Here is a 13,988-nt window from a genome sequence, read left to right as displayed (position 1 = left end):
CGTTTAACGTCTGCTTTCCATGCTAGCATGGGTTGGACGATTAGACTGAGGTCTGGTAAGCCATGGAGGCTGCACCCGGCTCCAATCTGATCTGGCAGAGTTTCTACGGCTAGATGCCCTTCCTAACGCCAACCACTCCGAGAGTGTAGTGGGTGCTTTTTACGTGCCACCAGCACGAGGAGCCAGTCAGGTGGTACACATATATATAATATGTGCCTTCATATATATATCATCATCATCATTTAACGTCCGCTTTCCATGTTAGCATGGGTTGGACGATTTTGACTGAGGACTGGCAAACCAGATGGCCGCACCAGGCTCCAATCTTGATCTGGCAGAATTTCTACAGCTGGATGCCCTTCCTAACACCAACCACCCCAAGAGTGTAGTGGGTGTTTTTTACGTGCCACTGGTACGAGGGCCAGTCAGGCGGGACTGGCAACGGCCATGCTCAAATGGTGTTTTTACACGTGCCACCTACACAGGAGCCAGTGCAGTGGCACTGGCAACGAACTCGCTTGAATGTTTTGTTCACGTGCCAGTAAGGCGACGCAGGTAATGATCACGCTCGAATGGTGCTTAGTGATTCCCTGGCTGCATTGAAATATTTCTTTTGGCTCTGTAAAGTGTTCAATGGGTCTTGAAACTGTATTTATTTCCATAACCAAACAGTATCAGACAAAATCTTGGTATTATTGGATATTTGGATTGACTGATGGACTAAGCAGTGACCAGGATTTGAACTCTGTCTGTCGGTTGACGTGAGACCACATTTACTGCTGTACAATAAAAAGCCTAAGCGGTTTTTGTCTGGCAGCGTACTTGGTCACCCTGTCAGTGCTGGTGTCACATAAGAAGCACTGGTGCTAGTTCTGATAAAAAGTGCTGGCGGTATGACCCCCGTACGCGCGGACGTAGCCGCCACCGGTGTCGGAAGGCGTTCACGAGATACCGGCGCTCGATAGGAGTACGTGGTCCGTCCCGTAAAATCCCGAAAGATGACAAACTGCGGCTAGCACGAGGTAGCGGCGGAAGGCGTGCGCCGGTCGCCCGCGTTTCCGCCGCCCTACCGTGCGTGAAATCGAAAGCACGAACTTGAGCGTGCGGTCTCGCCCACGTACACGTGGACGTAGCCGCGACTGATGTCGCGAGGTGCGGGCGTTCGATGCGGCGACGTGGTCCGTCCCGTAAAAACACTGGTAACAGGGCCATGTAAAAAGCACTGGTGCTTTACATGTGGCACCAACAGAAGTACCAGGACTGCGCCACTTTGCCTTGCACTTCCTGCCTGACGACGTTTTCTTCCTTATGGCACCAGTGTGCCATACAACGATGATATGTTCTTATAATCTTTCTACTTCCTTCTTCAGATCCATAAAGGACTCCTCGAAATCTTCCAACCCAGTTTAAAAGGTTTCTTAGACAACCAAGGGTAAGATTCTCTCTTTCTCATTTGTTTTCTGTTTGTTTTGTGCAGAATTATTGCGGCTTTTTTTTTTTGCAACAGATTTTATTCAACAAAAACAATAACAATATTTAACAAAAACATCTTTAAATGACGGTCTGACCGTCTTTCAAGCAAATGGGAAGCAGTAATTGAAGTGGATGGTGAATATGCTCTCATTTACTCTTTTACTTTTTTCAGTCATTTGACTGTGGCCATGCTGGAGCACCGCCTTTAGTCGAGGAAATCGACCCCAGGACTTATTCTTTGGAAGCCTAGTACTTATTCCATCGCTCTCTTTTTCCGAACCGCTAAGTTACAGAGACGTAAACACACCAGCATCGGTTGTCAAGCGATGTTGGGGGGTGGGAACAAACACAACACACAAACATACAGATACATATATATACATATATACGACAGGCTTCTTTCAGTTTCCATCTACCAAATCCATTCACAAGGCTTTGGTCGGCCCGAGGCTATAGTAGAAGACACTTGTCCAAGGTGCCACACAGTGGGACTGAACCTGGAACCATGTGGTTCGTAAGCAAGCTGCTTACCACACAGCCACTCCTGCACCTATGTGCTCCGGAATAATCCTTTAAAGGTGTTTTTTGTTGAATAAAATTTCTTGTAATTTTGGTTGGTTATACTCGAGATTGCTCCAAACTGGCCAGCCCCAAGGAAAAACTAAGCTAAGAGCATTACATTCCTTGGAAGAAAGCAGTGAATGTATACAGAAAAAAGAAAAACAGAGAAATGTTACACAAATATAAATAACAGGACATATATATATATATATATATATAAAATAATATGTTACATTTACTCAATAGTCAAGATAAAACTCTGAGTTTCAGATGCCGAAGTGGAAATCCACAACACCATCTCTTCGGTTATCTGGCCATCTGAAAAACGCTATGAAAAAATACCGTTATATAAAGGGAAATTACTGTGTTATAATTCTGCTACTTATATAAAATAAGATTAAAATTTCATAGTAAAACACGGCTAGTCATATGCTCACATGTGCGCTCGCGGACCCACGTACGTACTTATACGTCACTATGAAACATACCCATCTTCACTCGCATTTTTCGCCAAATATATACGCATATATATACAAACTCATACACACACACACACACACATATATATATATATATAATTTTTTTACGACCAGTCCATCAGATGTAGTTACACATCGCTGGTCACAATGCGTTCGCATTGTTTTAGCCTTCGAATGACGCCACCCCGCTGGCTAAGCGAGCAGGCCAACAGAAGAAAGAGTGGTGAAAGAGTACAGCAGGATCACCACCCCCTGCCGGAGCTTTTAGGTGTTTTCGCTCAATAAACACACACAACGCCGGTCTGGGAATCGAAACCGCGAGTCCGCTACCCTAACCACTTGGCCATTGCGCCTCCACATATATATATATATAGCACAATTTCTTCGTGGTGAGAGTTGTTTGAAAACCGAGGTACTACTGTATTGCGTTCGACAGAATAGTCTCAATGGTAAAAGGTTCAACAAATATTACAAGTTAAATAACAGGGGTAAGTGTACAGTTACCTCCCTTACTACTTAACGAATTCTATTTCGTGGACACCCTGAAGAATGAAAAGACAAATTGGATTCGAAAAGACAACTGGATTCGAAATTATTATTCGAAATATTTTGCAGTGTGGCTATTTCATTGCATTCCTCTGCGTTCTGGTTTCAATTCCTGCTGTTGTCAGTATAATAACAAAGGACCAACCGAGTACCAGAGTCTGGTACATCACTTGTAATTTTTGACTTGGTCTCAAGTGGTAAGAAATTTGCTTCCTCTATCCACACGGATCTGGGTTCAGTCTCACTGCGTGGTACACTGGTTGAGTATCTTCCACTATAATCTTGGGCCAATCAAAGCCTTGTGAGTGGATTTGGTAGACGGAAACTGAAAGAAGCCCATCGTATATATATATATATAATATATATATATATAAAATAATATGTTACATTTACTCAATAGTCAAGATAAAACTCTGAGTTTCAGATGCCGAAGTGAAATCCACAACCCATCTCTTCGGTTATCTGGCCATCTGAAAAACGCTATGAAAAAATACCGTTATATAAAGGGAAATTACTGTGTTATAATTCTGCTACTTATATAAAATAAGATTAAAATTTCATAGTAAAACACGGCTAGTCATATGCTCACATGTGCGCTCGCGGACCCACGTACGTACTTATACGTCACTATGAAAACATACACATCTTCACTCGCATTTTTCGCCAAATATATACGCATATATATACAAACTCATACACACACACACACACACATATATATATATATATATTTTTTTTTTTTACGACCAGTCCATCAGATGTAGTTACACATCGCTGGTCACAATGCGTTCGCATTGTTTTAGCCTTCGAATGACGCCACCCCGCTGGCTAAGCGAGCAGGCCAACAGAAGAAAGAGTGGTGAAAGAGTACAGCAGGGATCACCACCCCCTGCCGGAGCTTTTAGGTGTTTTCGCTCAATAAACACACACAACGCCCGGTCTGGGAATCGAAACCGCGAGTCCGCTACCCTAACCACTTGGCCATTGCGCCTCCACATATATATATATATAGCACAATTTCTTCGTGGTGAGAGTTGTTTGAAAACCGAGGTACTACTGTATTGCGTTCGACAGAATAGTCTCAATGGTAAAAGGTTCAACAAATATTACAAGTTAAATAACAGGGGTAAGTGTACAGTTACCTCCCTTACTACTTAACGAATTCTATTTCGTGGACACCCTGAAGAATGAAAAGACAAATTGGATTCGAAAAGACAACTGGATTCGAAATTATTATTCGAAATATTTTGCAGTGTGGCTATTTCATTGCATTCCTCTGCGTTCTGGTTTCAATTCCTGCTGTTGTCAGTATAATAACAAGGACCAACCGAGTACCAGAGTCTGGTACATCACTTGTAATTTTTGACTTGGTCTCAAGTGGTAAGAAATTTGCTTCCTCTATCCACACGGATCTGGGTTCAGTCTCACTGCGTGGTACACTGGTTGAGTATCTTCCACTATAATCTTGGGCCAATCAAAGCCTTGTGAGTGGATTTGGTAGACGGAAACTGAAAGAAGCCCATCGTATATATATATATATATATATATATATATATATTGTTTGTTTCTTCTCAAGCCACGCTTGGCTCATAAGGGCCAGTTTTCCCGGTTTCTTTGGCGTATGGGTTCCCCACCTGGACGGGATGCTGGTCCATCACAGGTGAGCTGCAAGATGCAGGAGGAAAGAGTGAGAGAAAGTTGTGGCGAAAGAGTCAGCAGTTCACCATTACCTTCTGCTGGAGCCGCGTGGAGCTGAGGTGTTTTCGCTCATAAACACACACATCGCCCGGTCTGAGATTCGAACCCGTGATCCCCTGACAGTGAGTCCACTGCTCTAACCACTAAGCCATGTGCCTCCACCCAAAGATAAGTACCAGGCTTAAAAAGGGACTAGATTTCCCCCCATAAATAGAAGGGCTAATTTGTGAACCCATAGATAAAAGGGCCAGGCCATGTGTCCCCACTAGGTAGAAGAACTAGGTTATGTGTTCCCATAAATAGAAGGGCCAGTGTATGTGTCCCAATAAATAGAAGGGTCATCTATGTATCCCCATAGATAGAAGAGCCAAGCTGTATCCCTTTAAATAGAAGGGCCAATCTATGTATCCCCATAGATAGAAGGGTCAGACTGTGTCCCCTTAAATAGAAGGGCCAGGTTGTGTCCCCTTAAATAGAACGGCCAGTCTATCTCCCCATATATAGAAGGGCTAGTCTGTGTCCCTTGTAAATACAAAAGCCAGTGTATGACCCCTTAACTCAGTTTTTATTTTTTTTTTTTCCAGGTACCAGAATTTCTTTTGTTTTTACCAGAACCTCATTGTGAAACTTCCAGTAAGTGAATCACTACTACTACTACTACTACTTCTAAGTACCAGTCAAATACTGGGGTCATTGTAACCGACTTCTCCCACCCCTCAAAAGCTGCTGGCCTTGTACCTAAATCTGAAACAGTTATTATTATTATTATTATTATTATTATTATTATTATTATTATTATTATTGAGTGAGAGAGCAGCGCATGCCACCAAAGTGACACTGGGGTAAAATATACGAAGCCCAGTATACCCATCATGACTACCCGTCTGATAAGGGTACACCAGACACATGCATCACAACCATATGTGCGCGACATGGTGATCTCATATCAAGATAAACAGCACATGACCTTGCAGGTGGGGCCCAGTTAGAATTTTCTTCAGGTCGAGTAGCCCATCCCACTCAAAAGGTCCCTGAATAAGGCTTGTTTAGGGATGTTGAACAAACCACACATGTTCCCAGAGGTGAATTATCCAAACCTCCAAGAATCCCTTTCAACGCACAGGGGTCGATATAATCAACTTAATCCGTCTGTCTGTCCTTGTTTGTCCCCTCTGTGTATAGCCCCTTGTGGACAGTAAAGAATTATATTATTATCATTATTGAGTGAGAGAGCAGTGCATGCCATCAAAGTGACACTGAGGTAAAATATACGAAGCCCGTATACCCATCATGACAACCCGTCTGATAAAGGTACACCAGGCACATGCATCACAACCATATACTCTTTTACTCTTTTACTTGTTTCAGTCATTTGACTGCGGCCATGCTGGAGCACCGCCTTTAGTCGAGCAACTCGACCCCGGGACTTATTCTTTGTAAGCCAGTACTTATTCTATCGGTCTCTTTTGCCGAACCGCTAAGTGACGGGGACGTAAACACACCAGCATCGGTTGTGAAGCAATGCTAGGGGGACAAACACAGACACACAAACACACACATATATATATATACATATATACGACAGGCTTCTTTCAGTTTCCGTCTACCAAATCCACTCACAAGGCATTGGTTGGCCCGAGGCTATAGTAGAAGACACTTGCCCAAGGTGCCACGCAGTGGGACTGAACCCAGAACCATGTGGTTGGTAAACAAGCTACTTACCACACAGCCACTCCTGCGTATAACCTTGCAGGTGGGGCCCAGTTAGAATTTTCTTCTGGTCGAGTAACCCAGCATGGGTGTATTAACACAGCACCGATTGCAAAACTTTTGACTCTCCTCAATATTATGTGGTGGTGGTCATGCCATTGCATACATTACAACCCCTCTTTGTTATATATGTTAGTAAAATAAATATCCTTTTAAAACAAAACAGGGCCAATAAAACAACCCTTCCTCTTCTAATTACTGTCCTTGTGTCTTAATTAGAAGTATTAATTAATGTTGTTGTTTCAGATTGTATTTTGGAAAGAAAGCAATGGGCTTGTGACTGCCATGTCTACAGAGGAGGAGAAATTAACGAAACGGGTGAGTGCAGGGTACATACAATAGGGGTGGGTGGGGTGGATTGGTGCAGGTTAGTATAGGATATCAAGGCTAAGGAGGATTTGTAAGGGTGTGTAAGTGGTACATACTGTGTAGGGTCTGCAGGGTACATACAATAGGATTAGGGTTTGTAAGGGTGTGTAAAACATACAATAGGGTGTGTAAAACATACAATAGGATTAGGGTTTGTAAGGGTGTGTAAGTGGTACATACTGTTACCTGGGGGTGAGCATCGGGTATCTTGTGTAGGGGCTGGATTATGGGTGGCAGTGGCTTATATAATGACCTAGTAGGGTCAGGGACTTACTTAAGGATATTATTATTATTATTATCCCCCCCCACCCGAAATTGCTGGCCTTGTGCCAAAATTTGAAACCATTATTGGTGGCAAGATGGCAGAATTGTTAGCATTCCAGAGAAAAAGGTTAGTGGCATTTTGTTTGTCTTTACATTCTGAGTTCAAATTCTGCTGAAGTCGACTTTGCCTTTCATTCTTTCAAGGTTGATAGAATAAAAGTACCAGTGGAACGCTGGGGTTGATGTAATCAACTTAGCCCCATCCCCTGAAATTCCTGGCCTTGTGGCAAAATTCGAAACCATTATTACGGTCACGAGCTGCCAGAATCATTAATCTTTAGGTTTTGAGTTTGAATTCCGCTGAGATCGACCCTGCCTTTCAGGGTTGGTAAAACTGATACCAGTTGCATATTGGGGTCAATGCATTTACCTAGCCCCCCACTCTCCCCAAAATTGCTGGGCCTTGTGCCAGAAATTTTGGAACAGTTGTTGCTATTTGAGATGAAACCCTGCCATAAGCCCAGGAATTAACATTATCAGTCCAGTAATTAGAATTATCGACCAAATAATTACCTTTATCAAACTAGTAATTAATTTTATCAAACTAGCAATTATCATTATCAAACTAGTAATTACATTATCATACAAGCAATTATCATTATCAAACTAGTAATTACATGATCATACTAGCAATTATCAAACTAGTAATTAACATTATCATACTAGCAATTATCATTATCAAACTAGTAATTACATTATCATACTAGTGATTATCATTATCAAACTGCTAATTACATTATCATACTAGCAATTATCATTATCAAACTAGTAATTACATTATCATACTAGCAATTATCAAACTAGTAATTACATTATCATACTAGCAATTATCATTATCAAACTAGTAATTACATTATCATACTAGCAATTATCATTATCAAACTAGTAATTACATTATCATACTAGCAATTATCATTATCAAACTAGTAATTACATTATCATACTAGCAATTATCATTATCAAACTAGTAATTACATTATCATACTAGCAATTATCATTATCAAACTAGTAATTAACATTATCAGCTCTTTTTTAACGAATAAATTCTCGTTTCTTTGTTGTTTCAGTTGAAAGCTGCCAGATTGTTGTGTTGTATGGTGGACAAGAACATGGTAAGTGGCGATGGTCATGGTTGGGTTGTGTGATGCTGATTGTGATAGTTAGTGGTGTGATGTAGCACATTTGTGTTGTTGCTTAGCCCCAGGTCAGTTTAGATCCAGAAAGACCTATGATCGAAGATGTTCCAGCTGTGACCATCCTGTCTTTTATTCTGGCATAGTGTATCTAGGACTACATTATCTAATGTGTCCTTCCTTGTTTCTGTTGTTTAGCCCCAGGTCAGTCCTGATCCAGACAGACTCATGATCAGTGATGTTCCAGTTGTGACCATCCCGTCTTTTATTCAGGCATAGTGTATCTAGGACTACATTATCTAATGTGTCCTTCCTTGTTGTTTAGCCCTAGGTCAGTCCTGATCTGGCAAACCTATGATCAAAGATGTTCCAGCTGTGACCATCCTGTCTTTTATTCAGGCATAGTGTATCTAGGACTACATTATCTAATGTGCCCTTCCTTGTTGTTGTTATTGCTGTTTTTGTCCTCATCCTCATACAACCTCTCTCTCTCTTTCTCTCTCAATTCCAGCATCAAAAACTCTCAACCAAACAGTGGAAAACATTCGTGACCACCACAGTACCAGTAATTATCAAGGTAGGTGAAGGTGGTGGGGGTTGCGGGTGGATACCTGGGTACATTGCTACTGATACCTGGTTGCTTACAGGGTGGGGTTTTGAGGTCCATAAGCTGTGCAGTATGGTGGCCGGGGACACATTAGTAGACCCATTCATCATCATCATCATCATTGTCGTCAATTAGCAGCTGTTTTCGATGCTGGCATGGGTTGGATGAGACGATAGGAGGTGGCACGGCTAGGGGCTGTACCAGGTTCCGTAGTCAGTTTTGGCATGGTTTCTACAGCTTGATGCCCTTCCTAATGCCAGCCACTCTACAGAGTGTACTGGGTGCTTTTTATGCGACGCCCATCACCAGGCACAGGAGTGGCTGTGTGGTAAGTAGCTTGCTTACCAACCACATGGTTCCGGGTACAGTCCCACTGCGTGGCATCTTGGGCAAGTGTCTTCTACTATAGCCTCGGGCCGACCAATGCCTTGTGAGTGGATTTGGTAGACGGAAACTGAAAGAAGCCTGTCGTATATATATATATATATATATATATATATATATATATATATTATATATATTATATGTAAGGGTAAGGGGTAAAGACCCCCTTCGGTCAGGCACTGACCATGGGTTTGCACTAGAGAGATACCCTCTGAGGCACAAGTCTGGGCAAGGTTGTTTTATGGAAGACCAGCAGTAGCCCATGCATACCGGCCTCCCCTCTCCACGTCACCGATGTTGTCCAAGGGAAAGGCAAGGGCCGATACAGCTTGGCACCTGTGACGTCGCAACTCATTTCTACAGCTGAGTGAACTGGAGCAACGTGAAAATAAAGTGCCTTGCTCAAGAACACATATATATATATATGTGTGTGTGCTTGTGTGTCTGTGTTTGTCCCCCTAGCATTGCTTGACAACCGATGCTGGTGTGTTTACGTCCCCGTAACTTAGCAGTTCGGCAAATGAGACCGATAGAATAAGCACTGGGCTTACAAAGAATAAGTCCCGGGGTCGAGTTGCTCGACTAAAGGCAGTGCTCCAGCATGGCCACAGTCAAATGACTGAAACAAGTAAAAGAGTAAAAGAGTGTCTTTCACATGGAGGTGTGACCAGTGCTTGATAATTGGAACCAGCACAAGTGCTTTTTATGTAGCCCCTTGGTTTTAGGATCTCAATTCTGTTGTGGTGGGCACATCTTCTTGAGTACAGCAATGCACCATATACCTCAAGCTGTTGTCATCTCCTTAAGGTTCACCATTTTGAGATCAGCTTCAGCCCATGTAGAGGTCTCCCGCATTGTTTCATGCATAGACATGTATCCCTTTAGCTTTTTTTACACTGGCCGTATGCGGTCCAAATAGTCTCTCTGTTTTATGGTCAAACTGCTTTTACGTCTACCGGTTTATGAAAACGAACCATGTAAAGCTATTTATCATAATGGTGGAAGCACTCTGTCGGTTACGACGACGAGGGTTCCGGTTGATCCGAATCAACGGAACAGCCTGCTCGTGAAATTAATGTGTAAGTGGCTGAGCACTCCACAGACACATGTACCCTTAACGTAGTTCTCGGAGATATTCAGCGTGACACAGAGAGTGACAAGGCCGGCCCTTTGAAATACAGGTACAACAGAAACAGGAAGTAAGAGTGAGAGAAAGTTGTGGTGAAAGAGTACAGCAGGGGTCACCACCATCCCCTGCCGGAGCCTCGTGGAGCTTTTAGGTGTTTTCGCTTGATAAACACTCACAACGCCCGGTTAAGGAATCGAAACCGCGATCCTACGACCGCGAGTCCGCTGCCCTAACCACTGGGCCATTGCGCCTCCACAGTGAAAGAGTACAGCAGGGATCACCACCATCCCCTGCCGGAGCCTCGTGGAGCTTTTAGGTGTTTTCGCTCGATAAACACTCACAACGCCCGGTTAAGGAATCGAAACCGCGATCCTACAACCGCGAGTCCGCTGCCCCAACCACTGGGCCATTGCGCCTCCACTCTTTATCATAATATGATATGCACGAGTTATTCTGCTCAGGTTCAGAAAATAGTTTGTGTGTGGTACAACTCAAAACACGGTATTATGCATGTAAAGTATCCACATGTCATTGGTCTACTGCTAGTCTCATGACTTGGACGTAACCTAAAATAGCTAAGATAATGCACGGTACGGCGAGCGTGTGCACCTCAAGAGGTAAAGTACACGATAGCGAATGTAAACGTACGTCAGCCGCTAAAAAGTCCGTGATAGATGTAGGGCAGATCTACATCGTATATTTACGTTAACCACGGGTAGGCAAGCAAAAGTGTGATCACATCATCATCATCATCATTTAACGTCCGCTTTCCATGCTAGCATGGGTTGGATGGTTTGACTGAGGACTGGTGAGCCAGATGACTGCACCAGGCTCCAATCTTGATTTGACAGAGTTTCTACAACTGGATGCCCTTCCTAATGCCGAGAGTGTAGTAGGTGCTTTTACGTGCCACTAGCACAAGGGCCAGTCAGGCGGTACTGGCAACGCATCAAGCGTTGTCCAGGAGTTAAACCATATCTTATATGAAACACTTTAACCCTTTAGTGTTCAGATTACTCTGTTAAACGTAATGCTTTTTCACTCAAATTGTTTTGAATTAATCATGCATTATCTTATTATATCTTTGAGATTTCAATGATGTGATTATTTATTTTTAGAATGTCAGTGTAGGTTAGGTGTGAGAGGCTAGATATGGCTAGTTTAAATATAAAACATGTAGAATATTTGGGCCGATATGGCCTGTTTAAACACTAAGGGGTTAAGCCAGATCTTGTATTAGACATGTCTAAATCACAGAAGGGTATACTTCCAGAGGGAGGGAAAAAGGGACGTTAGACCAGGTTTTGACCCATGGTCAAGAAAACCTGATGATAGTGATGGTGATGATGACGAGACGATGATGATGGTGATGACGTATTTAATGTGTCCCTAAATGATGTTAATGTGTCCATTCTCCTCCTTTGTATTCCACAGGTGTTAGAATCCAGTTCAGCCAAACCAAAATTCCTAGACCAAGTAATGTGTCTCTTCCGTAACATCCTGACAATTGATAAAGGAGACAATCTCCAAGTAAGTAGTCACATCACATGATGCTGTCTGTTTTTTGATGTTTCCCTTCTTCTAGAATGTGGAGGCGCATGGCTAAGTGGTTAGAGTGGTTAAGGCGGCGAGCTGGCAGAATCGTTAGCACGCTGGGCGAAATGCGTAGCCGTATTTTGTCTGCCGTTACGTTCTGAGTTCAAATTCCGTCGAGGTCGACTTTGCCTTTCATCCTTTCGGGGTCGATAAATTAAGTACCAGTTACGCACTGTGGTCGATGGAATCGACTTACTACCTATGTCTGTCCTTGTTTGTCCCATCTATGTTTAGCCCCTTGTGGGTAATAAAGAAATAGGTTAGGGTGTTGAATTCATGATCGTAAGATTGTGGTTTCGATTCCTGGACCGGGCGACGCGTTGTGTTCTTGATCAAAACACTTCATTTCACGTTGCTCCAGTCCACTCAGCTGGCAAAAATGAGTAACGCAGCGATGGACTGGCATCCCGTCCAGCTGGGGAACACATATGCCATTGAAACCAAGAAACCGGGCCCATGAGCTTGGCTGCATTTATTTTTGGAGGCACGTGGCTTAGTGGTTACGGCATCAGCATCATGATCGTAAGATTGTGGTTTCGATTCCTGGACTGGGTGACGCATTGTATTCTTGAGCAAAACACCTCATTTCACGTTGCTCCAGTCCACTCAGCTGGCAAAAATTCCGTTATTATCGTATCGGTCCCAATTTCAGAGTTAATTCATAAGAATTTTCTCCTCGTCAGCGATAAATACGGTAAGAAATAACTGAAATACTTACTTATACCCATGAAAGAAGCAAACGCTAAGTCATGGGCACACCTATGTACCCCAAATATATCCAAAATGGAAATTCTCCAGCACACCTCGAGACACGTGCGATTGGACTGAAAACTCTCATAGAGTGAGAGGGTCTGGAAGTGAACCCTATTAAATTTACATCTAATATAGGATGGCTCCCTACCATCATCACATCCTTATCGTCTCAACTAAACACCACTGTCTCCCTGTTTTGTCTCCCTACAGGTAATACCAACCAGTGTAGTGCCCACATTGCAGACCCTCAAGAAATCTGGACCCCGAAGTCAACATAAGACTTGTAACTCCCTTCTCCAGCTTCTCCAAAGACAAGGACTCCAGATGAAGACCCCAGATGTAGCAGACACTTCGTCGACGACCCCTCAATAAACACAGCCAAAAAAAAGTTTACAATAAGACCCCTGTTTCTTGTTTTTATTTTTATTTTAGGGATTCATCGAACGCTTGCAAAACTTCTTGTCATATAAACATATCTGTTTATCTATATATGTGTCTGTGTGTGTGTATATATGTGTGTGTGTGTGTGTGTGTATGTATATATATATATGTGTGTGTGTGTGTATATATTTATATGTGTGTGTGTGTGTATATATATGTGTGTGTGTGTGTATATATATGTGTGTGTGTGTGTATATATATATGTGGTGTGTGTGTGTATATATATATGTGTGTGTGTTGTATATATATATATATATATATGTGTGTGTGTGTATATATGTGTGTGTGTGTGTATATATGTGTGTGTGTGGTGTGTATATATATGTGTGGGTGTGGTATATATATATGTGTGTGTGTGTATATATATATATATATATGTATATATATGTGGAGGCGCAATGGCCCAGTGGTTAGGGCAGCGGACTCGTGGTCGTAGGATTGTGGTTTCGATTCCCAGACTGGGCATTGTGAGTGTTTATTGAGTGAAAACACCTAAAGCTCCATGAGGGTCCGGCAAGGGGTGGTGGCGACCCCTGTTAAACTCGTTTGCCACATTTGAAGGCTAAAACAATGCGATGTGTAGCAACATCTGATAGCCTGATTGGTCATGGTGATATATATATATATCCGATCGTGGCCGTTTGCCAGCCTCGTCTGGCACCTGTACAGGTGGCACATAAGAAGCACCCACTACACTCATGGAGTGGTTGGCGTTATAGGAAGGA

General features: G+C 42.8%; 1 protein-coding gene across 2 annotated transcripts in view; it reads left to right on the top strand.

The window, feature by feature from the left end:
* Nucleotides 1-13,221, top strand: part of LOC115226064 (myb-binding protein 1A-like protein) — a 59,993-nt gene extending 46,772 nt beyond the window's left edge. For both annotated transcript variants that reach the window (XM_036514960.1, XM_029797038.2), the window contains exons 29-35: nt 1,371-1,432; nt 5,342-5,390; nt 6,774-6,845; nt 8,288-8,332; nt 8,865-8,930; nt 11,908-12,003; nt 13,033-13,221. In XM_036514960.1, the coding sequence (XP_036370853.1) occupies nt 1,371-1,432; nt 5,342-5,390; nt 6,774-6,845; nt 8,288-8,332; nt 8,865-8,930; nt 11,908-12,003; nt 13,033-13,194 (552 nt within the window). In that variant the 3' untranslated portion in view covers nt 13,195-13,221. The remainder of the gene's footprint in view (nt 1-1,370; nt 1,433-5,341; nt 5,391-6,773; nt 6,846-8,287; nt 8,333-8,864; nt 8,931-11,907; nt 12,004-13,032) is intronic.
* The last annotated feature ends 767 nt before the right edge of the window (nt 13,222-13,988 follow it).

The sequence above is a fragment of the Octopus sinensis genome, linkage group LG29 (assembly GCF_006345805.1).
Source record: "Octopus sinensis linkage group LG29, ASM634580v1, whole genome shotgun sequence".
NCBI classification, from domain to species: Eukaryota; Metazoa; Mollusca; class Cephalopoda; order Octopoda; family Octopodidae; genus Octopus; species Octopus sinensis.
Note: the sequence above shows the minus strand (reverse complement) of the source record. Positions and strands in the feature narration are given on the sequence as shown.